A 26,128-nucleotide genomic window follows, 5' to 3' on the forward strand; every position below is an offset into this window, starting at 1 on the left:
TGCGTGTGGTGTACGCAAGGAACAAAAGAGAAGAAAAAAGAAATGCTTAGTAGCTTCGTAGCACCCAAATCTGAAATAGATGCCCTGGAACAGAAAAAAATATTAGATTTGTTCATGTACCTCGATAAACACAAAATATACATTTGGAAGAAGTAGGTAGATTTATTGTAGAAAACGGTCTTAAGTACCATAAAACTAAAAGCAATTTTTATCTGATCTACTTAAATTTGAGAAAGAAATCAGTTACCAAATTAGCTTGGGGTGTTTTTTATGTACCAGATGCCAAGACGAAAAAGTATTGAAATTTGTTTTTTTTTAATGACACATTCTCCGGGCAATTATACCAGTGGGAAAATTTTAAAACTTGATTTAATGGCGAAATCGATGTTGTGATTTGATTCTGTATAGTTGAAAGCTTGTTAAATCAACTTTTAGGCTGGTACAAATTTTTTTAAAGTTTTGTCACCCCCTCTTCAAAATTGGCCCGAAAATCAGGGGGCAAAAAAAAATTTTTTACAATTAACTTCAAAATTTCAATGAAAATTCAAGTGCAACTAGCTGAAATCAAATTAAAATACATTCTCCTGCGTTTAAAATCATTTTTAAAATGTTTGGGTTTATTAAAAAATCTCAAGATTTTTTGAAAATTTTCGATGCAAAATCTTTTTTTTCGATACAATTTTTGTTTTTGTCAGATCTTAGATTTTTTGAAAACTAATGATTGCAAAACATCTGAACTAGTGTAAAATGCATTTTAAAACACTTTTTTTCATTTAAATGTGAAGACTATGGCTTGTTATTAAAATTTTGATTTTTTTGCCAGGGCCGAGGGACAAAAACTTTTTTAAATATTTGCATCGGCCTTACAAACATTCAAAGAATTATACTTTAACGTAAGTGAAGTATAAACTGCAATAAACCGAAATACACTCTAATAGAGTGTAACAAAAATGACTTTTTGGCGGACATTCAGGAGCTGGCACTTTACATTTAAATTTTAAATGGGATTTATGCCGTCAAAATCTCAATTTTGAAGCACTTCGGCTACAGAACACATCACTGGCGTGTAGGCGGGTCCTTGCGCATCTTTTGGTTTATATAACATTGAAGTTTTGAGCATCCTGGAGCTCGGTTAATTTTTGGTGACATTTGGTGACATCTTTGAAATTTGAATTTTTTTTTAGGGCTTAAATCCCATTTGCCTGTTACGTCCAATCAAGCTCATACTTGGGATTTGAGCTCAGTATCTCCACTGGAATAAACCCCTGAATGCCCGTCAAAAAGTCATTTTTGTTACATGGGTAATTCTCCGCCAACTCACACAGCAGTTGCCCCGACCCCTCTTCGATTTGCGTGAAACTTTGTCCTAAGGGGTAACTTTTGTCTCTGATCACGAATCCGAGGTCCGTTTTTTGATATCTCGTGACGGAGGGGCGGTACGACCCCTTCCATTTTTGAACATGCGAAAAAAGAGGTGTTTTTCAATAATTTGCAGCCTAAAACGGTGATGAGATAGAAATTTGGTGTCAAAGGGACTTTTATGTAAAATTAGACGCCCGATTTGATGGCGTACTCAGAATTCCGAAAAAACGTATTTTTCATCGAAAAAAACACTAAAAAAGTTTTAAAAATTCTTCCATTTTCCGTTACTCGACTGTAAAAAATTTTGGAACATGTCATTTTATGAGAAATTTTATGTACTTTTCGAATCTACATTGTCCCAGAAGGATCATTTTTTCATTTAGAACAAAATATTTCATTTTAAAATTTCGTGTTTTTTCTAACTTTGCAGGGTTATTTTTTAGAGTGTAACAATGTTCTACAAAGTTGTAGAACAGACAATTACAAAAAAATTGATATATAGACATGAGGGGTTTGCTTATAAACATCACGAGTTATCGCGATTTTACGAAAAAAAGTTTTGAAAAAGTTGGTCGTCATCGATCATGGCCGTTCATGGTCACCCGCTACAGACAGGGACGACGAAACAAAGAGAAACGCAAAAAGTAACTTTTTCAAATTTTTTTTTCGTAAAATCGAAATAACTCGTGATGTTTATAAGCAAACCCCTTATGTCTATATATATCAACATTTTTTTAATTGTCTGCAAAAACGTTGTTATGGTTTCGTTTGAGCAATCTGCCACAAATGTATGGAATTTCGTAATTTTTGTTCTCGTGGATCAAACATACTTTTTGCCCAGGTATTTAAAAACGTGGGTTTTATAGAAAGCCTGGATGTATGGGTATCAAAAGATCGGTAATTTTATGCCCTTTCCGATGCCACATAGGTTGACTTGTGAATTGTGAACCGGTTCGGATGCCGGCGGATTTTCCGACGATGTTATTCCGGGTTGGTACGAAATTCCAACGAAAAATCTATTCTATCGTTACAAAGACCCCCAAAACGGTGTTATACCCGCTCCAGAATGTTTGTTTAGCAATTTTATGGTAATATATTGACATTTAGTTAAATTGAAAGTTTGCAAAATTAAGATTTGATAAGTTTTATATAGAATTTCCAGAGTTATATAAACTTTTATACTAAGTAATTAGTAAACTTTATATTCAAACCAAATTATTTTTTTAATCAGTCAAGGATGCCTATTTGGAGTGAGGAGGCTGGATTTATGGTGATTTGTCAACAAATAACATTATTTATGTTAATTTTTCTAAAGGTGTACAAACTTTTTTTGCACCTTTTTTATTTTCGTAATAGTATTTGTTATATAACTTTTTATAGAAGCCATCTTTTCATGAGCTTTTTCTAGCAAAATGTTTGGCATGAGTTTGTGAACAAAACGTTGTGCTATGTTTTTGTCAACATTACATTGTTTAGATGTTTCATCACAAAATGTGCATAGTGCCCAAGGGGTGTAAATACTTTTTTTACATACTGTAGGTTTAACTAAAATCAATTTCTAAAATCTAATGGTTTTTTGCTATCATCCTATTTAAAATATAACATCGTGAGTTATTGTATTTTCCTTGAAATTTGAATTTGGGACGAAATTTTTTATAAAAATCATTTTCGACTAAAATGGATTTCTGAACTCGACAGTTTGCTTAGTATCGATCTATTTACCAACACACTGAACTGCTTTTGAAAATTCGAGTCTTGGTGTCAAAATGGCGGTGCCTTCCCATTTCACCTAAATAAAAAAAAATCTTACTGCTAACCAAAGATGGGTGTGTCTTACCAGCACCTATCGAACGATATATGTTTTTTTCTCGATGTTAATGAAGTCTGGCTAGAAACAAAACTTTGGAAAGGGTGACCAGATCTTTAAAAGTAAAGACTCTTCGAGAAATTTCAACATTACCTATCTAATGTTAGGTCACATGATAGACCTGGAATAATTTTCATGAAAGTCACTAAGAGCTGGGTTCAAAAAGTTTGTAAGTGGTCGATTTTTTTTATGCAAAAATAGCCCGATGGTCAAAATTTGGGGGACCATCCATAAACCACGTGTACACGAGGGGGAGTAAGCAATTGAAAAAAGCTTTTTTTGTATGGACAATTTTCCACGAAGGGAGGGGGAGGGATGGGGTTGAAAATTTCAAAAAAAGTGTCCACGTGGTTTATTGATGGCCCCTTAGGGGTATTAAATCTTTGGCCTGGTATGAAAATCAATAAAAAAAAAGTTTGGGTTTTTGGGAGGCTTCTTTTCAAGTTAAAATATAAGCCAAGTATTTTTTTTTTAGCCAAATCGGTGCAAATTTTGACTGAAAAAGTGACAATACACCAGAAAAGTAGCAAATTTATCATGATTGTTTTAACTGGAGCCTATTTTGAATTGATTGCAAAATTGATTATGCTGAGACAGGAATGCCAGATTTTTTAACTTTTAGACTCATAGGAAATGTTTTTTAAAATTACCTATACAAAGATGTTTTGTATATCTCCATATTTCAGTATAAGAAAGGTTAAACAGTGAATCCCCTGATTGAATGGTGAATGACTTGGTAAAATATTTTGAATTTATTATTGCTAAGTGCTTCTGGAGATTTCTTGAAAGGAAAGTCATTTGCATTGCTTTTCTTTTAAAAAATGTGTCACATGCTCTCTCCCCGTGCCCTACTAGGGAAAGCTGTATGCAGAGGGCAACAAGTGACGCACTTCACTCGTCTGAATCCTTTCTCATGCGTCGTCCCATCGACCCTCGCCGGATTTCACACTCGGCAGTGCTTCCTACAGATCTGACCACTTGCATTCCCGCCCATCTCTGTGAATCTAAGGGAAGGGGCTGGCCAAATTGGCTGTGCTATTAATTCAATCGATTGACTTGTTAATTTATCATTACCCTCGTTCTCCTTGTCTGTCAAGTCTTCATGTTGAGTGAATTTATGCGAATTATAATCGCTTTGAAGCAGATCTGGACTTGGGAAACGATAGAATAAATTTACTTAGTCGGTTTGTAACAGTAAAATTTTTCATTAAAGAAAGCTGCAATATTGTCCTTATAACAATTCAACAAACCAAAATTTGTAAAATAAAACTAAAACTACAAATCATCTACCGGGCCTGCTTTTTCCTAGGAATGTCTAAATTGAACAGCTTGCGAACAGCTCCTTTTGCGCCTCACAGTGTCAGTAATAGCATCCCTGCTGATTTTCAATTGGCTCAAATAAGTCAAAAGGATAAGGCATATTGAATAAACATAGATTGCGTGTACCGAGCCAAGTGTTGAAATTCAGTTGGAAACTAGGGATAGAATTTAGATGCGTTCGATATAAGTGTTCATTTCCTCGAATCCAACGAATTATGCATACTTTCAGGTGGCATCTGCAGATCATTTCGATCCCGAACTTTGGCCCCGTGAGCATGCCAGCAACAAGTGGTACAAGTGGGTGGAACATAGCAACTGTTGGGAAAATGCATAAGATATTGCAGAAGGAACCGATGCCAAAAAATCATATCATTGAATAAACAAAAGGGATGTTAGATGGTTGTTTTGCTCTGAGCTCATTAATTTCAAGCAGGTTGTCTGATTTAAATATTAAGAGCACGTTCATTATTGAGCATACTGTCCTATACGTGATTCTCATTTCAATTATTCATAACCTTAATATTCAACAATGAACTTTAAGAAATATTCAAAAATTGTTCAAAAGTTGTGTTAAAACTGTTTCCTCTACACCAAATTTCAGCTTATTGGTTGAAAATAGGCAGGCATTGCGAAAATATAATATTGATGAATATTGATAAAATAAGAAACTGTGGCAGTTTTGAGCAGAAACTGTTAAGATTTAAGGATTGAAAGAAGGAAGGAAGTTTGAATAGGATGTTTTTAGATACAATGTCAATTTTGCCATTTTATTTTTGGGAAAACCGGGCTTTGAAAAAGAGAAGTTGGTCAATATTTTGTTGACATAGTAACGTAGCATAAAGGTAACCATCATAGCTGGTGAATGTAACTAGTCGGGATTCCAATCACAAGCTGGTCCGACCATAGGGAAGGTGACCTATGTAAACATTAACATTAACATGATAACATTAGTCAATTGATAAACGTCATGTGATAAAAAATAATAGACGAGTAAAAAAAATTTTGTTTTACAAGGTTAGGTGAAATGCTACGAGTTTTAAATAAAAGTTTTAAATTTACAGATCTTTTCACAAACCGTCTGGGTCGAATAGACGACCTGATCTCGGGAAGGTTAACAACCACGCGTCCCCATGAAGTAGTAGCTCTAAGAAAATTTCAGAGGAAACGCATGGTAATTAGTGCATAGGTAATTATGAGCACGACGTTTCTTGCGTCTGTTAATTGAATTGGTGTCACTAAAAGATGCAAATCATGTAATCAAGAAACTTTGAATTCAAAGGTTTAGTTCAATGAATAATAAAGTACTAAATGGAAGATATAAACTTAGTCAACAATATGAATTCTGGACAAAACAAACCCCGTTTATTCTACTAACAGCAAAGCAGAATCAATATTCAAAAGCACAGCAAAGTTTACTTCAGCTAAAAAGCTTGCTCATTAAACGACGCCATCTTTGAGCTACAAAGACAATCGCTCCGAACTAAAGAACAGATTCTAAGTTCAAGGCAATCAAAGATAATGTTGTCATGACATCAGACACACAGCTACGGACTCACCACTCTTCACACAACTGGCTGATTGGTTCTCTTCAAGCCGGTCCGGGTTTTTTTTATTCGCCTGTTGTATTTTGGGCACCGGCACCAGAATATAACTTCAAGCGACAATCGTTCAGTGTTTGTGTTGTCGCGGTCGAAGAAGGTCGGAGTAGGTTGTTTTGCTCCGAATAAAAAAAGGTGTTCCTGTCAGATAAGCTGTGCTGTGTTTTGCAGTCAATATTTTTCAAAAATGAATTCACTGCGAGTTTGCAACGTGATCAGAAGCAGCCTGTCGAAATCGGACATTTTGGTCCGAGGATTCGCCACGTCCAATGTGGTCAATGAGAATCACAAGTAATGGCATAAGTCAACACATTGCACTGCGCAATGTGCAATATCTCTTAGGATCGTGTTCCTAATCTACTGCTCGGTAACGCTTCAGTAATCCCAATTTTTCAGATGTAAGGTGCTGGTGGTGGGCGGAGGCGCCGGCGGTTGTTCCGTAGCGGCCAAGCTTAGCAACAAGCTGGGAGAGGGAAAGGTCATCATTTTGGAACCTGCCGATGTAAGTGTAGGGTTGGTTGATTGAATCCGTTATCATATTAGCCCTCAGAGAGTAGTCACACCTTTGTGTGTGCACCGGTGTCATATAAATAGAAAATTAATAGCCTGATATCATTAGGAGGTACATAAGGCAAAACGTGAAAAAAAACCATAAAGAATTGGTCAGCTGCCGGATGCATACTGATAAGCTCGACCAATTCTGCGTAACCATTGGCGAACCATTTTTCTGGCAGAAATGAACAATTTTCAAAATCAGCTGGATCAGCCGTCCAATTTCAACAGGTTGATCCACAACTTTTAGCACCTTCGTGCTCGATTGACGCTGATCATCACGAGGGTGAACGAAAATGCTCTCTAAATAACGCAGAGGAATGATTTGTGCTGAGTCACGATGAGTTGAGCGTAAATATTGCAAAGCAAACGCGAATAAGGTGAACAGAGATGGAATGAAAATTGCCGAAAACATGCTGCTGCTGCTTGTGTTGAAGCTTAAACCATATAATTAAAGTAATCCCACCTGATGTACGGACAAAACAGAGCTATTTTTTCGTGAAATGCGAGGCTGGAAATAACTTTTTATAGTTTATTATGTAACGTTCTTCGGATGGGCCTATTATACTAAGCCCGTTATATTTTTTCTTTAAATTAGGTTTGATGCTTGGCAGGAGGTCTTTTTTCGAATACTTGATGCGTAGAACCAATGTTTCAAGCACTAGTTTGACATTTTTGTTACTTTAAATGTATAGCCAAAAATGTAATTTGAAACAGTAATTGTCAAGTTTATTGTAAACGAACTAAACCATTTTCACATGTCGGTATTTCGATGGGTGTTAGAGGGTTAGCCAAATATCTCAATATAGTGCTAAACAGCTTAATTCAAAAAGAGCATGCATATTTACTACAATGATTATACAAAAAAGGGTTAAGGTTGCGTAGAATAAACAAGAGGTGTTAGATTTCCTTAATTTGTCCACTCTAAGGATTTTTTTTTTCTGTGAACAGCTAATTTATTTTACCTCACACGTTGCACAGATGCTTTTTATTTTTGTTATTAAACTGAATGTGTTAGATTTGGTTTTAATAATGTTTAAAATATCATGTTCCAATATAAGAATAAATTAAAATAAAACTGTTAAACAACCACTCCTTATTTGCCAAAGAACTTCTTAAATTCAACATAAATAATTACAAAACTCATTGTAAAGACCTTTATATATCCTATAAGATCCCTGTGCATGAAACAAAATTTTCATGTTACTATTTATTTTGTAAAAAGAGCAAAAAAAGTGTGTCTAAACACAATAAAAAAAAATCCTTCAAAGTGACAACAATTACCAAATACTACCGTTTTGAAGGTGGAGCAGTGCGTGGCCGAATGGTTACGCTGTCCACTTTGTAAGCGGATGATTCTGGGTTCGATTCCCATCTGCTCCAACCTTCCATCGGATGAGGAAGTAAAATGTCGGTCCCGGCCTTGGTTGTTAGGCCGTCCAGGTGTAGGAGTCGTCTCCATGCCATAAGTACAAACAACACACCAAACCAAGCCTACTCCGGTGGAATCGCTGGCGGCGGTTGGACTCGCAATCCAAAGGTCGTCAGTTCAAACACTGGGGTGGAAGGTTCCTTGGAGTAGAAAGAAGTTTGGGTGCTCTCCCCATTCAAGCCTTCGGACTCCTAGGTTCGAGCCGAAACTTGCAATAGAGACCACAAAAGACCCGGGGGTCGTTAATGTGGATGGTTTGATTTTTTTTATCGTTTTGAAGGTATGTTTTATTATTTTCAAAACAAATAAACGAATTTTGATTTGTTTGGAAAAAAAAACATTTGTTTCAATTTATTAATCACTTTGTAACAGTAACTGCACTTTTAAGAAGCTGTTATTTATTATTAGAACAAAAAATACATAGAGAATGCTTTTAAATAGGCATACTACCCACCAAGGCACTACAGTTTTTTTTGTTCCACGAATGCGTTTTAGGGATTTGGTTTTTGAAAATAGTTTCAATTGTGATAAGGCGCATATTTTGACGTAACGGATTTGGTGATGAATCCACCTCAAAGTTAGATATAAAATGTACCGTAAACCGGGGTGACTTTGATAGGATTTCAATTTGTTTTTAGAATATTTTCCAACAGGTAAGGTTTTTCTCAAGATTATTATTTTTAAAACATGTACTGGGGTAGGCCACACAAAGTCCATGCGCTATTTTGGAAAAAAAAGTTTTTTCAATAGTGTTTAGAAAAATAGTTATGTTAAAAATTCTTGGTTTTAATTCCGGGGTGACTTTGATAGTCATAGTTTTTCTTGTTAAAATCATATTTAAGATGTTCAAACTTTTTTTTGTACGTTAAATGTACCATCACTAAAGTAGCTGATATAGTTTGTAAGAAAAAAATCAATGTTTATATTAAGTTAACTAAGTTTATAAGCTTTTTAACAAAATACATATAAATTTTAGGTAAAATTGTTAAAAAGTCGGAATTTTGCCTGAAATTTGTTAAAAATAGTTTTGTTGTTAAAATTATCGATTTATATTGCATTTTAAACTGAATTTGAAGCACGAATCACAAGTTTTCACATTTTACATGAAATTTGTTCAACTGAATTTGCCTATAAATTTGGAGATTTTGTTTAATTGTGTTTCAAAAACACATATTATTTATTATTTACAAACTTATTTAACCTTCTCCTAGTGGAAAATTGTCCAAAGAATCCGAAAATGCATTCCGTTTTCCGATTAAAAATCATGTTCATTGAGAAAGTCATGACACTTTGAGAAGTTTAAAATAATGACTTTCATCCACACTTTCTTAACTATAGTTAACTAACTTTATAAACTTTTCAAAAATTTATGAAAAGTTCTTCATGAGGTACTTTGAACACTTCTCTACCACGGTCAGTATGTTTCTGAACCATTCCTTACGTATTTTAATTGTACTCTTCATTTTGCGGAAAAATCGCAAACCTATCAAAGTCACCCCGGCTATCAAAGTCACCCCGTTTTACGGTATTTTAGTTCAGTATTCTTTACAAACATGTTTTATTTTATTTAAACGTTCATAAATTCATAATATTTTAACAATATATCATTAAAATAAGTTATTCACATTCAACCAGTTTTTAAAAGATATTCATGAGATCTATTTCGTTTTTCAAAAGTATACAAAACAAAAATTGAAAATCTATAAGAATTATTATAACTGTTTGCAATTTTACAATGTTCAAATAATGCAAAAAGTAGCAATGTAAACGCTGCCTTTACAAAACATATTTACCGCAAATATTTTCGACTCAAAAAATGTATAGATTTATTAAATCCAACAAAAAAACTATATTTTATCTTCTCGGAATCTAGAAACACTATTATCAGCCAATGTTTACCCTCATTGGAGGTGGCATAAAGACGCTAAACGATAGCTATCGACCGATGGCAAAAGTGCTTCCAGCCCTCGCCAAATGGCTCAAGGATTCGGCGGTGAAATTCGAGCCCGAAAACAACGCCGTCTACACTGCGAATGGGGACAAGATTGAGTACGACTTTCTGCTGGTTGCCGTCGGACTTCAGCTTAACTACGACAAAATTCCTGGCCTTGTAGAGGCTTTATCGATTCCCAAGGGCAAAGTGTGCTCCAACTATTCACCAAAATACGTCGACCGAACCTTCGAAGCACTGAAGGCGTTCAAGTCCGGAAACGCCATCTTCACCTACCCCAACAGCCCCGTGAAATGTCCGGGAGCGCCGCAGAAGATTCTCTACATTGCTGAGCATTACTTGAGAAACGTAAGTTTAGTATGTCAAATGTTCTGTGTTCTTTTCTTATAATATATTTATATTTTAGTCCAAAAAACGACAAAACGCTAACGTCACCTACAACTCGTCGCTTCCCGTGATTTTCGGTGTCAAGCATTACGCAGATCAGCTATGGAAAATTGTGGAAAAGCGTAACATCAATGTAAATCTGCGAACAAATCTAATCGAAGTATTACCCGAGAAGAACCAGGCAGTATTCCAAAACTTGGACAAACCGGACGAGAAGTTTACGACTGATGTGAGTGTTTCTGTCAGTTTGATAGCTTAGAAGAAATTAATTGAATGTTTATCTATCATCAGTACGAGTTTCTGCACGTGACACCTCCCATGAGTGCGCCGGACGCTTTGTCCGCTTGCAAGGATCTGGTCACCGACACGGGATTCGTCAATGTGGATAAGGACACTCTGCAGCACCTCAACTACAGCAACGTGTTTGCTATCGGTGATTGCTCCGCATCTCCCAACTCCAAAACTGCTGCTTCTGTTGGTAAGTTTGCTTAAATCCATGTTGAAAACCGTCGACTAACAACCGCCTCTTGCAGCCGCGCAATCCAAGGTTGTGTATAAAAACATGATTGCGGTGATGAATGGCGTACGGCCAGGGCAAGTCTTTGACGGCTACGCGTCCTGTCCGCTGGTTACTGGTTACAACACGTGCATCCTTGCCGAGTTCGATTACAGTTTAACCCCACTCGAGACATTCCCGATCGATCAGAGTAAGGAGCGCATTTCGATGTTCTACATGAAGAAGGACATTATGCCGCCACTATACTGGCACCTGCTGCTGAACGGATTGTGGAACGGGCCTGGATTCGCTCGGAAACTGATGCATTTTAAGTTGTAATAGAACGTATCGTATTGTTATAATTAAAGGATTTTTTAAAATCATTTATTGTCGAAAAAGGCGAATCCTGTACATATCATCAAACTTGAGTTCTTGTACGCCACGACCATACTTCCAGTGAAATATAAATGCAGTGCATTATGATTTACAGAGACACATGATAATAACGTCTTTCTCAATAAACACATTACCAATTCCACTTCAAACCACTCCTCTGGCATTATTGTGATTTGGCGTTTATCATTATTCCTAAGAATAATATGTCAGAAAAAAACTATTGAACCACCTTTAGTAAGTAAAAGTAGTATTTCGTCTGTTGTCTATCTTGTTGTAACGTCCATTTAGTACTTTCCGAGAATATCGATATTTTTTAAGAGCGAGTGCACGAGCAAAGCATACCCATCTCGCATCGACCTCAGCAATCTGCCTGAAATTTTCAGGGGTTGTTTGTACATATGAAACTAGCATCTGGCCAAAATATTAGCACTCTAGGTCAACGGGAAGTGGGGCAAATCGGGAACACAAAGTTTGAAGGTTCAAAAACGTCAAAAATCTTAAAAAGGCTATAACGTAGGCAAAATTCAATTAAATTTCAAAATACAAAATGCATCTGAAAGGGCTCAAAAAATGCAACAAAATGCAGAGAGAAGCATCCCAATTAGTTAAATCTAAAGGGAGTTTTGGCATTTTAGTGAAAAAATAGCATTATTTTAAAACTCAAATAAAAACGTTACTTAATCCACCATTAGGTGGTTGATACCTTCCTCACATTTTGAGTGTAATGCTAGGTAATATCTGAGATCCGGCCTCCACAAAGTTCATAAATAACACTTAAGTGCTAACTTTTGATACTGAACTCGTTGGAAAGGTCTTTTGATTACCTATCCAACGACAAGTCCAGATACCCAATTACAATTCATTTTTTTCATGTAGAGATCAATCTAATGGAGGTTTAGCAGTTTTTGTACATAAAAATTCTACAAGTAAATTTTTGAAAAATGTTTGTATCGATGGCTTTCACCACATGCAAATTGAACTCATAATAAAAGGGCACTTTTACCATATTCATGGAGTTTATCGGCCACCCAATTTCGATTATGGGAGATTTGCTGATTACCTGGAAAATATTTTAAGTTGTACACCTGCAAATTATTCATGTATTATTGTGGGAGATATTAATATACCTATCAACAGGGCACTCCATAACATTTCTGATAGATATCTAAGATTACTGGAATCGTATAATTATATTTGCTCGAATACAGTCCCCACAAGACCTTTAAGTGGCAACATTTTGGATCACGTGCTGTGTAAAGTAGATGATTCATGTTGTTTGCGAAATGATACAATTTCTCATTATTTAAGTGACCATTCACCAATTATTTCCTCTTTTAAATTACCAATCGATAAAGAAAAAATTAAATTGAGTAAAACTATTGTAAACCACAGAAAACTTAATAACGCTTTCGATAACTTTATCAACAATTTTGATCATGTTACAGATGTCAGTAATTCCTTGCTGTTGATCACCTCAACTTATAATTCACTGTTGGAAAAAATACACGAACTGTTGAAAAATCAATAACCGTTAAGGGTAACTGCCCTTGGATGACTTTCGATTTATGGACGCTCTGCAAAATAAAAAAACAACTACATAAAACGAGTCAAACGAAACCCAACTAATCAACACTTGAAAGACATGCTTAAACATATTTCTCAGAAAGTAGATGACACGAAAACGAAATGTAAGAAATCGTATTATGAAAAATTACTGAATGTTACTAATCACTCAAAGCTTTGGAGTAATATTAAGGTTGTATTTGGCGTAGGGAAGAAAAACAACAAAATCTGCTTGGTTAATAATGGGACAAGAACAAACAACGATGCTGAAGTCTGCGAAGTATTCAACAACTTCTTTTCCAATATTGGTAGTCAACTTGCAGCGAACATACCACGGAACTTGAATTCTAATCCAATTAACAACTTAAGTCGAATTGATCACACAATTGTACTGTGGCCATCGAATGAAAATGAAGTTATTACTTTAATAAAATCTCTCAAGAACAAAAAAAGTTGCGGGCCTGATAATTTTCCTGTGAATATTCTTAAGAGAAATTGTGGTATTTTTGCTCAAATTCTCTCACAATGTTTTAATTTGATGTTGGTTACTGGAGAATATCCAGAATGTTTGAAAATTGCCAAAGTTATACCGGTTTTCAAAGCTGGTGATCCTGACGACTGTAATAACTATCGTCCAATTTCTACTTTATCAGTTTTTAATAAAATATTTGAAAAACTTCTTGTCAATAGGTTAGTTAAATACTTGTCAAAAAGAAAAATATTGTATAAATTTCAGTACGGATTTAGGCAGGATCAAGCACACAAACAGCGATACTTGAATTGGTTGATGATATAATTAAAGAAGTTGACTCTAAAAAATCTGTAGGCGCATTATTTTTGGATCTCAAGAAAGCGTTCGATACGTTAGATCACAGCATTCTTTTAAAAAAACTTGAAATGTATGGCATCCGAGGCCTTGCCAATGATTTAATTAAAAGTTATTTGTCAAATCGTAAGCAATTTGTTGCAATAAATGACGCCCGCAGTTCTAATCAAACAATTGGAGTTGGTGTGCCTCAAGGCAGCAACATTGGCCCTTTGCTATTTCTTCTTTATATTAATGACTTAGGGAAACTACAGTTATGCGGTACTCCTAGGTTATTTGCCGACGATACAGCTCTATTTTATCCAAATAAAAATATTAACACAATAATTGAATCAATTGAGGCTGATCTGGGAGTACTCAAAAATTTCTTTGATGCTAATCTTTTGTCGTTAAACCTTAGTAAAACCAAGTACATGATATTTCATTCAATTCGTAAAGTCATAACAGAACACGAACATCCAAGACTAGGGAATCAAGAAATTGAAAAAGTTAATTGCTTTAAATATTTGGGAATACACTTAGACCCGACACTTTCCTGGGCATACCAAGTTAATCACGTTGAAAAGAAATTGGCCCCTTTATGTGGCATGCTTTGGCGAGTGCGAAATTTTGTTCCTCGGCATATTCTATTAAAATTTTATTTTGCGTATTTTCATTCCCAACTGAATCACCTTGTGTCAACATGGGGCTATGCCTCCAGTACTTCATTAAAGAAAATTCGTACACTCCAAAATCGCTGTCTCAAAACAATTTTTACAAACCATTACTGTACCCAACTTTACAACTGTATTCCGAATTATCTCATACAATACTTCCCTTGAATTACCTAAGGGATTATCAAACATTAGTATTTGTGCACAATCTTCTAAATAATCCTGTAATGCACCATAACATAACCTTACCAAGTGCACCACATTTTCATTCAACTAGACAAAATGACCACCTGCGACGTGAGCAAGCTTCAACCAACCTTGGTCAAAGTCGCATATCATTCATTGGTCCTACTAAATACAACACACTTCCCCTTGATGTGAAACAAACCACTAGCACCTCCATTTTCAAAATCAGATTAAAACAGCATTTAAAACATAAGTTACACGAACTGTTCCAATAGAATACACTTAACACCGATTACATAAAATAGGTTATATTTCTCTTTATTAGTCGAGCTATTTTCATTTATTTTAGTTTTGTGGATCCCTTAAAAGGAAATCTTTTTTCCACTGGGATTTCACCACCACCTAGCAGTAGTTATTCTTCATCATTGCCCACCAATATTAGCATTTCTTTGTAAAACAATGTTCTCAGCATAAATTTAGTTTGCTTTCGTCCTTTACATTAACTTTTGTTAGCTGAGCATTTAAGGAGACCACTACCAGGGGGCTCAATTATGAGCTTTTTGGTGTGGGGGTGTGATGGAGGGTCCTTAAAAAAAAAAAAAAAAAAAAAAAAAATCGCATGATAGATCCGGACAACGTTCTCATCGAAATATCTGAGATCCGGCCTCTAAAAATTTCATAAATAACACTTAAGTGCTTATAACTTTTGATAGGAATGTCAGATCTTTAATCTTTTGAACTCGTTGGAAAGGTCTTTCGAATACCTTTCTAAAAATGTATAACATGGCGAGGTTTCTTACAAAACCACCCTTTTTACAATCTTCCGGACTATAGTTAAATTCGTTTTTTTAGCATAACTTTTGAAGTACTTAACTAAACTTTATCATTTTCAATAGCGACTTATGGGACCCCAAGACGGATCAAATGAGAAATCAAATCAAATGAAGGTGGGTCTAGGAGGTCAAATTAAGAATTTCGTTTTTCGAGTGATTTTATAGCCTTTCCTTAGTAAGGTGAGGAAGGAAAAAATTGTTCCATCCAGATATCAACTCGGTTCTACCTGCAGCTTGTAGGGGACATCTGGGACTACCATCTGAGACTAAGAACGCTTTGGGTAAGGCAGTTTAACATATTAAATAGACACATTTACTTTTAGTGATTTTTTGTTGGTAAATTTTTGCTTGGGGGACCCCTTAGATCCCATTTTCTGGTGGTAATTTTATCATATTCGTGTTCCTGAGACAATTTTACAATAGAAACATACACAAAAATGTTTATTTTCATCCATTTTAACCCTTTAAACAATGAAAGTTAACAACATATAAAAAAAAGTCTATTTAGCAATCCAAGCACTTCTTCAGATCAAATTCTGGAGTGAAAGGTTCCTTGGAGTAAAGAGAGGTTCGGGTGCTCTCCCCATTCAAGCCTTCAAGCTCCTAGGTTCATGCAGAAATATGCAAAAGAGACCACAACATACCTGTGGGTTGTTCAGGGTGATTGTTTTTTTGGGTCCCCAAAAGTGCATGCTTCCGCTTAAAATAAGCATGCGCAGAAATTTTGTTGGTAGGAGTAATCGATGAGGAAGGCAAAATTCGAGTCAACTTAAAAATTAAATTCATATGTTTTGCTGGAACTCGGCAAACCTACAAGAAGATATTAAAAAGCTTGCAAATTTGTTCTCTTCAAGATCGGCCAAACCAAACTTCAAATCTTATGCAATTTCTATTCGAAACAATAATCAACATTCCGCAAAACAGCTACCCATGCGTTACTATGTTCACATTGTTCTAAGCTCTTCTGCTCGACCTTTGACTCTAAAACGGGTGATTGCATTTACCAACAAAACGTCACCACTGGTCTGCTCGCAATGCCAAACTGATTTCCAGATTAGCTTTTTTGGTGTTGCAAAATCAAGTTTCAACGACGGCACAATGTGATTTCATGTGCATTTGTTTCAATCGATTATAAATACTGATAAGGTATTAAATAATTTTCCCACATCTGAAACCCGCGCGCTTATCGCCACATGTCCTGAGCCTCAGTATGCCAGCAACCTTCATACGTAACTGATGTGAACACGGCCCCAAGTTTCTGAATGTTTGGCACGTCGTTTGCCGGACGGCTCCGTGTTGATCAACTGTGACGCATCCAGTGAGCACTGTGTGTGCGTGAAAGGTTTCTCCAACCGTGGTTGCAACAAAACAAACCAAGTGATACATCGCAGAATCAGTAGTTCAAGTACACAAAAATCCATCGTAATGCAGCTGGGAGCTCTCCTGTTGACGCTTTTGGATCCGTTCAAAATAATCCGAAACTATCTTCTGAAGCCTCTTGCCGTTACCGGAGTGGTACTGGCCGAAGAGTACAAACGAAAGACCGACGCCGGTGTACAATCGACGAAAAACATCATCCTCCGACTGATTGTGGCAGTTCTCATCGGGTTCTCCATTCTCTGGGCATCGATATTTATGTATGCTTACTTCTACTATTCATACATGCCAACGGTGTCGCACGTGAAGAATGTGTATCTCAACTACAGGTTTGTTACGATTTTTTGAATTTGGTGATTTTAATTGCTTATAATGTATACTTTTAGAGACTGTCAATCTGAAAAAGAATGCCACCAATTCCCAACTGATACGGTCATATTAACCCAGAAGCAGCAGATATTGATGGTTGGTCAACCTTATCGGATAACACTCAACTTGGAAATGCCAGAATCTGAAAAGAATGGCCAGACAGGTAAGTCAAATTAGCTGAATAAGTTTGTTTGTCCATATAGCTAAAACTCTCTCTTCAAGGCATGTTCACCGTTTGTGCCGTGATGCACGATCACGCCAGTGAGCACTCAACCAAATCCTGTCGGCTTTCGATGCTCCACTACCGGTCCGATTTGCTCAAAATGATTCGCACTGTTGTGCTGGCTCCACTATTTATTTTTGGCTACCAGGAAGAGAAGCAGTCTGTTTCAGTTGATTTGTTCACGCACTTTGAGGACAGCCAGGCTCATCCGGTAACCAGCGTGGAAATCACAATCCTCTCCAGGGACATTCAGTTCTACACTGCCCAGCTGCACATATCGGCCAATTTCTCCGGATTGCGATACCTTATGTTCAACTGGCCAATCCTGTCCGCCGTAATTGGTAAGACGTCGATTAATACTATGTATTTTGTTTTAATTTTGCATAAACCTTGTGTTGGCTATTGCCAATAGTTTGTAACACAAGTTTGTTTTTTGTGGACATTCAGGGCTTTTCCCGGTAGGGGCACTGTTCAGAATTTCAAGAATTTATATTTCCTAAACTTTTTCGTTGGGAGCAGATGGGAATCGAACCCAGGATTAATCGCTTGTAAAGCGAAAACCGTAACTAGTCAGCTACGGTCGCTCCCTGGCTTTTTCCGGTGGGGACACTGAGCCTAAATCCCAAATGAGCTCCAGTTGGCTTACAATTTTAATGTCTATCTGAACTTGCACAAGGATCAAGATGCCAGTAGGGTAGAGTAGTCATCAATGAGACACGGGGAACAATGATAAAATGGCTCTCACAAGACGTAGTTTCAATCAATCAGGCTCATATTTGGGGGAAAGGTGTGTCTACTAGATATACGTCTGCCATAATTGTGGCTTTGGTTATGGATGCTCCCTTGTAAAGTTATTCATACATGTTTGATTCTGGGGTGTAAAAGTAAATTATGACTTAAAATTACATTTTCGCTCATAGGCTGCCATTATCACAAAAACTAATATTTCTCCAAATTTCTTTCATCATTTTACAGGGCATGAGTTGGGCTACAATGTCCTTTTATTGGGTTTGACCAAAATTTAAAATATACCCAGAATCCAGGGCTGTCTCATTGTTCCCCACTCTTTTCTACCCATGGGTAACAATGAGACACTTTGATTTTTCTTCATTAAACTTTTCAAAATCTGTGGAAATCTTTCAAAACATGAATTGGAAGCGATTTTTGGCATATTTATTGAGTTTGAACTTCATTTAACTAAAAATATAAAGATATTGATAAAATATATGGATTTTACAAAATTCAAATACTTTTTAGTATAACTTTTGTAAATTGAAGTTTCATGTTGACAAAATTGCTTGAAAATATTCAAAGCAAGTCACCTGCAATGGAACAATATAAAAGCATGATGTTTTACTAGAAAAGTATTGATTTTTGTAGAGTGTCTCATTGTTCCCCAGCTGTCTCATTGTTCCTGCCAAGTGCGTCTACAATGAGACAGTTGAATAACTCTGACTGTAGACGTCAGATCGATCTCATATTTTGGTCAATGTTAGAACAAACTAAAAGAAAGAAAATACAACAAAAAGTTCTTTAAAATATGCTAATGAAAAAAATACAAAAATCTTTGAATTTTGAAAACCAAAAGTGTCTCATTGATGACTACCCTACCCTAATGTTTAAAATTAACATATTATTGGTCAATGTGAAAAAAAAACATGAAAAATCGACATTTGACATCATATTAAAAAATTCAAAACCTGAGCGCTAGCTCTGTCACATACAGTCAAGCTCATATCCGTGATTTAGGATCAGATCGCTAACCGGAATAAACCCCTGAATGCCCACATAGCAGTAATTTTTGTTACAACCTAATAACCAAAGAAACAGTAGGATAGAGTAGTTATCAATGAGACACGGGGAACAATGATAAAATGGCTCTCCCAAATCTTAGTTTCAACCAATCAGGTTCATATTTGCAGGAAAGGTGTGTCTACTGGATACCCTTCTGCCATAAGAGTTGCTTCGAAAATGGACGCTCCCTTGCAAAGTTATTCATACATGTTTGTTTCTAGGTTGTAAAAGTAATGTATGTCCAAAAATTAAATTTTCGCTTAAATGCTGCACCAAAACTGATATTTTTTCAAATTTCTCTCGTCTTTTCGTAAAGCATGAGTTTAACTACAATATCCTTTCATTAGATTTTACCAAATTTGAGAATACATCCAGAATCCAGAGCGGAACGGAGAACGGAGGGGGGGGGGGGGTTGAGATTTCCAAAAAAGTGTCCACATGGTTTGTGGATGGTCCCGTTGTTTGATGAATTCTAACATCAACTTTCATTACAAGTTTGTTTGAACGCTGTAGTTAATGTCAAAACAATTAAATTAAACTAAATTATAAGATTACCCAAAATGCGAAACATTTCACGTGACATATTTCATAGGCGTCCGAAGCACCGGGAAGGCAAAGCAGAAATTTATGGTTTTGATTTCCTTAAATTCTAGCAAATTTTTATATAAATATCGATTATTTTGATGTTAACAGCTTATTTGAGACCTAAAGAATGCCATTCACTAACATTTCAGTCCAAATTTGTGCAATTCATTAGCAAAATCGAGTGTCCGGAATTCGAATCAGATTTTATCAGTGTCCGGGATTCGAAGCACAACAAGTCATTTTAATTTTCAAATTCTGATGAAAAATTGCTATAAAAGACATATTTTGCATGCATTCTCTTAAAACTGACTGTTAATACTACATTCTGATGATATTTCTTCATTTTCAACTTATTACATGATTTTTTGTCAGCTGTAACGAAAATGATATGCTACTGATAAAATACTTTTTAGTATAACTTTAGTCAATTGAAGTTTTAAGATGGAAAAAATGCCTTTAAACGTCCAAGACAAGTCACCTGCAATGGTACAATACAAAAACATAAAGTTTAGTTAGAATCATATTGATTTTTGTAGAGCGCGTCATTGTTCCCCACCAGTCTTATTGTTCCTGCCAAGTGTGTTTACAATGAGACAGTTGAATGACTCTGGCTGTAGAGGTCGGATCGATCTCATATTTTGGCCAATGTTAGAGTATTTTTAATATAGAAAAAAATGCAGCAAAAAGCTTTTTATAAAATGCTTATGAAAAAATTACAAAAATCATTGAAAGTTGAAAACCAAAAGTGTCTCGTTGATGCCTACTCTATCCTATTGTATTACTCATTGAGCAAAGAAAATAATGATCGACCATATATTATCAAGCTAAAAATTTATCAAAACAATCATGATTCTCAATTTTCGTCAACATTAATGGTTCTTCAATGATTTATTATCTTATCTTGTCTGTTTTTCTTCTTTTTAATTTATTTTTTTCTCATAGGTTTTTTATAAGTTTCTGAGATACTGCATTTTTTAATATGTTTTTTTACCGGTTCATTGACGAATTTCGAAATTGTAATTAAATTATTCTTCCTCATTCCAGGCATTGCAACCAACTTGTTTTTCATTCTGATTGTGTGTCTTCTAAGTTGGTACCACTGGGACGACGCAGAGTGGATTGGTGAGATTAAGGATCGGTACCAGCAGATTGTGAAAACACCACAACGGCAACCGTCAAGTCAGCTGCCGCCGTCGGAGCAGAAATCGATAACGGATGACACTGTGAAAGATGAGGATGTTGAGGATATTTCTAGCTTTAAAGATGATTTGGGATTGGCAAGCTAAAGTAGAGAATGCGAAGTTGATTGTTTGTTTTGCGGGCGTGTTGGTTGAAGACTTACTATTTTGTGCTGTATTGAAGTAGATATTAAATTGATTAATAAAAAGGCTCTTTTGTGGCAGTTAATCAGTGCTTCTAGTTGATATCAACAAAAACCTCAACATAAATGTGCAAAACCAGTTTGGTACATGCCACGAGTCAATCGAACTTGCATGTGGGTCTCGTGGCGCAGGGGTAGCGGCTTCGGCTGCCGATCCCGATGATGCTATGAGACGCGGGTTCGATTCCCGCCTTATCCACTGAGCTTCTATCGGATGGTGAAGTAAAACGTCGGTCCCGGTTTCTCCTGTCTCGTCAGAGGCGCTGGAGCAGAAATCCCACGTTAGAGGAAGGCCATGCCCCGGGGGGCGTAGTGCCAATAGTTTCGTTTTTGCAAGTTGAGATCATAGTTCTACTTACCTGAAATATTTCAAGGCACATAACACCGACCAACAAAATTTCTTCTCAGACTCAACTCGAGGGGAAGCATGAAGTTTGGGGCCCCGATTGGGGGCATGCAATTTGTTGGTTGGACCACCCTAATTCTTCATACAAACTTTGAAGAAGAACAATTCGGCCCTGTCTAAAAAAAATTCAAAAACTCAAAGTGCACGTGTTTCTGGGGACCCCAAACTTCATGCTTACCCTCGAGTTGAGCCTCATTTTTGTATGATTTTGTTAGTCAGTGTAATGTTTGTCGCATTAAAAAAAAAACATCATCCCGGTACGAGAATCGAACTCACGACGTCTGGATTGGAAACCCAGCACGCCGCTAGCTGAAACCCATCCTCTACCGGTCAGTATTCCTAGTGAGCATATTTACTCTTTTAAGGGATCTGACTTTGCCGAGCCAGACAGGAATCGAACCCATCACCTTCCGCTTACAAGGCGAAACCCGTAAACTCACGGCCACGGAAGTTCAGCGCATTGCAAAATCTTAGGAAAATTTTGGCTAACAAATCAAATAATAATCAAAGCTTATTATTATTTTCAAGGTATTTGAAATTCTTCATCAAATTACTGGTCTCAAGACGGATCTGCCAGACAACATTTTGACAATGTTTCATGAGACTCCATGACAGATAGAATAATATCAGAAAAATATAAAATAAGCTGTTTAAAAGCAAATCTTCTTAAGATGTCTCTTATAACATTTTCCCAATTTTACGATTTGCTTAAAAAACATCGCTGTCAAAAAACAGAAGAAGATAAAAAGGATATAATTTGTAAGCATGACTTATGCTAGTAATTATGCTGTTGAAATCTATTTTTGCGGACTCGGCTGGGATAGCACATCCTGTTTTCAAGACAGGAAAAATGAAATAGAGTCTATCTTCCGAATTTGATGCCTTAGCCGACCCAACCAAGTAAGTTTTCTAAAACCCGAGATAAATTACTCTATACGACTGGATCCGACCACAACCCAAATGTGGGACATCGTCACGGCGAGACACCCACAAATCAGTCGGCAAAAATACGGAAATCAGCCAAACTGCTCAAAATAGAACATCTCTCCTTTTGGTTTCTCCCATTCACCAGCGACAGTCTGCTGGTAGTAGACATCAGCCGCCCCAGAGCTTAGTCTTAGACCAGAACGATGATTCTAAATTACGCAAGACTTTTTGATGAGTTTCTTTTTCATTTGCGAGTCTCAGCTCGGCCGCTTTGTACGGTAGTGAGCGTGAATTGCCAGTGTACTAAACGATCCGCTCGATCATGACACGGGGAAATGGGGGGTTAACACCGCCTGTAAGCAAAATTCATAGTAGACTAGATTTTATTACTTTAAAAAATAGTCAAATATATGTTTTCTTCAAGATGTTGAAAAAATGATTAAAAAACATCGTGAAGCGTCAAATTAAATTAATAATTTCCCTTGACCAATCAATCAAAATATTGTAAACGGTGCTTTTTTTGGAGTTCAGCACCTTACATTTAATATTAAATGAAAAAAAAATATAAAAAAAAAATTGAACGTAGAGCATTGAAAAGCTGAAAAAAATATTATAAGTGAAAAAAGCGTTTAACCGTTTAACCCTCTTTTCCCTGAACGGATGGTAATAATGAGTGGGGTGTTCGTATGTGTGTTTCGGTTTGTGGACTTGTTCAACACATGCGAAATATCGGGTTTTAAACGCTAAACCGTGTGTCACGCGTGGAAAGTGACGATAGGGAAGGAGGTAAAAAAATGGTATCCTCTTTGTATGAAATCATTGAGGTAGATACTGTACATGAAAATCATCAAGAAGATCGATTTGTTAACCACGTGGTCTAAATATAGGTAATTTAAAACTACAATTGATTCTATTTTTAAATACAACATGATTAAACACTCCAAAACTTGTTAAGTTTATGGAAAACTCAAGTACTAATCTAATGAAGCTATTTTTTTTCGTAGTTTTTCACTAAATTTAACGACAGTTTGAATATACGATAAAAAATACTAGACCGTTGCAAAATGAAGCATAAAAATTGTCTTAATATTGATTACACTGACCTACACAAATTGACAAAAATGACTGCGCATGCTCAACTCAAGGGAAACGTGAACTTTGGGGTCCCCAGAAACATGTGAACTTTATATTTTTCAAATATATTTAGACAGGGCCGATTAGTTTTTCTTAAAAGTTTGTATGGAGAACAAGTAGTTGATTGTTTATTTTTGACGAAAGCCTAAATTTAGTGAAAAATAAGTTTTTCATACAAAAATTGCATTTTTAAATCGCTAATAACTTTTCAAGATTGAGTTTTACAGCTTTGGTGTGTTCTAAAAAGTTGTAGAGCAATAAATTTTCAATAAGAATCTCACTTTCGGGAATATTTGGATGGAAGTAGCGGGCCCTACAGATAAACCCGTAAGAATATTGGGTTTTTCATCCATTTTTTCGATTTTTCCCATACAAACTTCACCCTCGAGTATCAATGGGTAAATGTTGATCGATTTTGCTCATATTTGACCCAGAGTCCTAAACTAGTTTCAGAAACAATAATCAGCTTGTGGAGCGTGGTTTTGAGAAAAAGTCCCATATTCTGGGCATACATGTTTCATGCTTCCCTTCAAAATGAACCGAAGCAGATTTTTGTTAATTGGTTTTATACAATCCAGACTCAGTTATCGGAAGTGCTTAGTATAATCTAAATATAATGAAAAAAAATTCATTGTCTTATTTTTTAATCTTTGAACACAATTATGCTTGAAAATGATTCACGAACATGTGATTCAAGATTTAAGCCAAAATAATTGTGCTCAGTGGATTTGAACAATTTTGCTGAAGACACTAATTTGTTTACCTCTTATTTTATATTCTGGAGCATTTCATATGAAAAGCGCAAGAGTTTAAATAAAAATGTGTTTTTTTTTTATAACATTCTTGCCTTTTTTATTGGCATATTTAGATCTGTTAATAACTACTGTTGATAAATTTTTATTTCTCCAAATTAATACAGTTGCTCCCAAAAACATTTCAAAATGGACTAAGGAAATTCCTCATATATTTCATTGTATTTTAAAGGCGCAAAAGTCCATTTTTAACCTTACTTTTATGCCATACTGACACTTGAAATGTTAGATACGTATGTGACATTTTATTACAAAGAGTTTAAACATTTTTACTGCCCATGGTCACATTAATGTCCCATATGCAAAAACAACACTCTGACAAAAACTCATTTGAAGTTTGTCCCACAGATATGGCAACGTGTTAAATTTTCGCGAATTAACTGGATTTCCTCCCGATTTCTAGAACAATGTATTGGCTTTTCTGAAAGAGCACACGATTTGGAACCAAACTACAACATTAACTTAAAAGTGATGAAAATGCATATGGGACATTTATACGATCAGGGGCAGTTTACGCATTTACAATCTACTTTAAAATTTAATTTCAATTAGGCGCTTACGTTTTATTTTGTTTTGTTTCAGCTGTATTGTTTGTTCGTTTTTATTAAAGAGATATTACACAATTTTTACATTTGCCTCTTAGGAAAAAAATATAAATACATTTTGCGCTGCCTGCTTTGTATTGTCTTAATTATAGTTACCGGAAGTTTTCTATATAAGGGCGCCCTTGAAAGTTTACTAAGCTTTTAAATGCAATGGGCAGCATTTTTTGTACTCCACAAAAATATTAACTTCAGAAATAGGTATTTTCAAACTGAAAAATTGCTGAAGTTTACGAACAAAAACAGCTAGTGACTTTGTTCTACCGTCAAAAGACTCTTTTTTTTATTTTTTTACACCTAAATTTCAAATGAGTTCTATAATTTTCAGAATAACTCCAAGTGCTTTAAACATTACAACAAGGTCGTTTAAAATAGTTTTTAGATTGTATGCATCTGCAAGTAATGTGTTAACCAGTCCACGTGCTAATCGAAGCAACCTCGAATGCATGGACTAGTTTCCCTATAAAATCATTCCTTCTTCAAGCAGCTGACGTAATTTCATATGGCTACAGTACCAGGGCCAGGGCCAAGACACCAGCAGCCGGATTGTCAGGCGCTGGAACGAAATGCGCTTAACACAAAATATTTCTCACGCCTTAGATAAAGTGAATGTGTGCTGGCAGAGGCATAATGTAATGGCTCTTTGCATATGATTAAAGCCAAATATATTTGAAGGAAAAAAAACCCCATACGAATTCCATCAATTAGTGGGGTGCCGTATGCTGCGCGCGCTGTGGCATCTTGGCGAGATTTTGGACCACGACGATCCCGGTCTTTGGTGCGCGAGAAACGAAAACTGCCGTTGGCAGCGGCTTATAAGGAAACGGTCAAAACTACTTTGAATATCTTCGAGGGGATTTTTTTGCTCGCCGTTGGTCACGCTGCTCACCCGTGCGTCTTTGGCAACTTTCAGCAAATTTTATGCTCGTTAAGGAAACGAGAAAGGAGAAAGATATTCGCGGCATAAGGGAAAAGATCAGATGAACAACAACAGAAAAAAAATAACCAAACATCAAAAACCGATGCCGATTCCAACCCGAAACTGCACACATCGCTCGAAAGGTAATTAATTAGCTGCAAAATTACCCCCACCGGA

At 36.1% G+C, this 26,128-nt stretch overlaps 2 protein-coding genes across 2 annotated transcripts; both read left to right on the top strand.

Moving 5' to 3' along the window:
- Window positions 1-6,077: 6,077 nt before the first annotated feature.
- On the top strand, window positions 6,078-11,468 carry LOC6035804 (sulfide:quinone oxidoreductase, mitochondrial). The gene is made up of 6 exons (XM_001845874.2): window positions 6,078-6,438; window positions 6,544-6,649; window positions 10,005-10,430; window positions 10,489-10,698; window positions 10,761-10,947; window positions 11,003-11,468. Exons 1-6 carry the CDS (start codon window positions 6,335-6,337, stop codon window positions 11,302-11,304), a joined length of 1,335 nt encoding a protein of 444 aa, XP_001845926.2. The 5' UTR covers window positions 6,078-6,334; the 3' UTR covers window positions 11,305-11,468.
- Window positions 11,469-16,847: 5,379 nt separating this feature from the next.
- LOC6035802 (seipin) lies at window positions 16,848-21,177 on the top strand. The gene is made up of 4 exons (XM_001845873.2): window positions 16,848-17,128; window positions 17,186-17,331; window positions 17,391-17,732; window positions 20,815-21,177. Exons 1-4 carry the CDS (start codon window positions 16,848-16,850, stop codon window positions 21,054-21,056), a joined length of 1,011 nt encoding a protein of 336 aa, XP_001845925.2. The 3' UTR covers window positions 21,057-21,177.
- Window positions 21,178-26,128: the final 4,951 nt, after the last annotated feature.

This window comes from Culex quinquefasciatus, chromosome 3 (assembly GCF_015732765.1).
Source record: "Culex quinquefasciatus strain JHB chromosome 3, VPISU_Cqui_1.0_pri_paternal, whole genome shotgun sequence".
NCBI lineage: Eukaryota > Metazoa > Arthropoda > Insecta > Diptera > Culicidae > Culex > Culex quinquefasciatus.

Excerpts from the sequence above, each read along its gene's own strand:
- LOC6035804 (XM_001845874.2), top strand. The coding sequence starts at position 6,335 with ATGAATTCACTGCGAGTTTGCAACGTGATCAGAAGCAGCCTGTCGAAA. Across the intron at positions 6,439-6,543 it reads GTGGTCAATGAGAATCACAA|ATGTAAGGTGCTGGTGGTGG; the intron begins GTAATGGCATAA and ends CCAATTTTTCAG. Across the intron at positions 10,948-11,002 it reads CAAAACTGCTGCTTCTGTTG|CCGCGCAATCCAAGGTTGTG; the intron begins GTAAGTTTGCTT and ends CGCCTCTTGCAG.
- LOC6035802 (XM_001845873.2), top strand. The coding sequence starts at position 16,848 with ATGCAGCTGGGAGCTCTCCTGTTGACGCTTTTGGATCCGTTCAAAATA. Across the intron at positions 17,129-17,185 it reads AATGTGTATCTCAACTACAG|AGACTGTCAATCTGAAAAAG; the intron begins GTTTGTTACGAT and ends GTATACTTTTAG. Across the intron at positions 17,332-17,390 it reads TGAAAAGAATGGCCAGACAG|GCATGTTCACCGTTTGTGCC; the intron begins GTAAGTCAAATT and ends TCTCTCTTCAAG.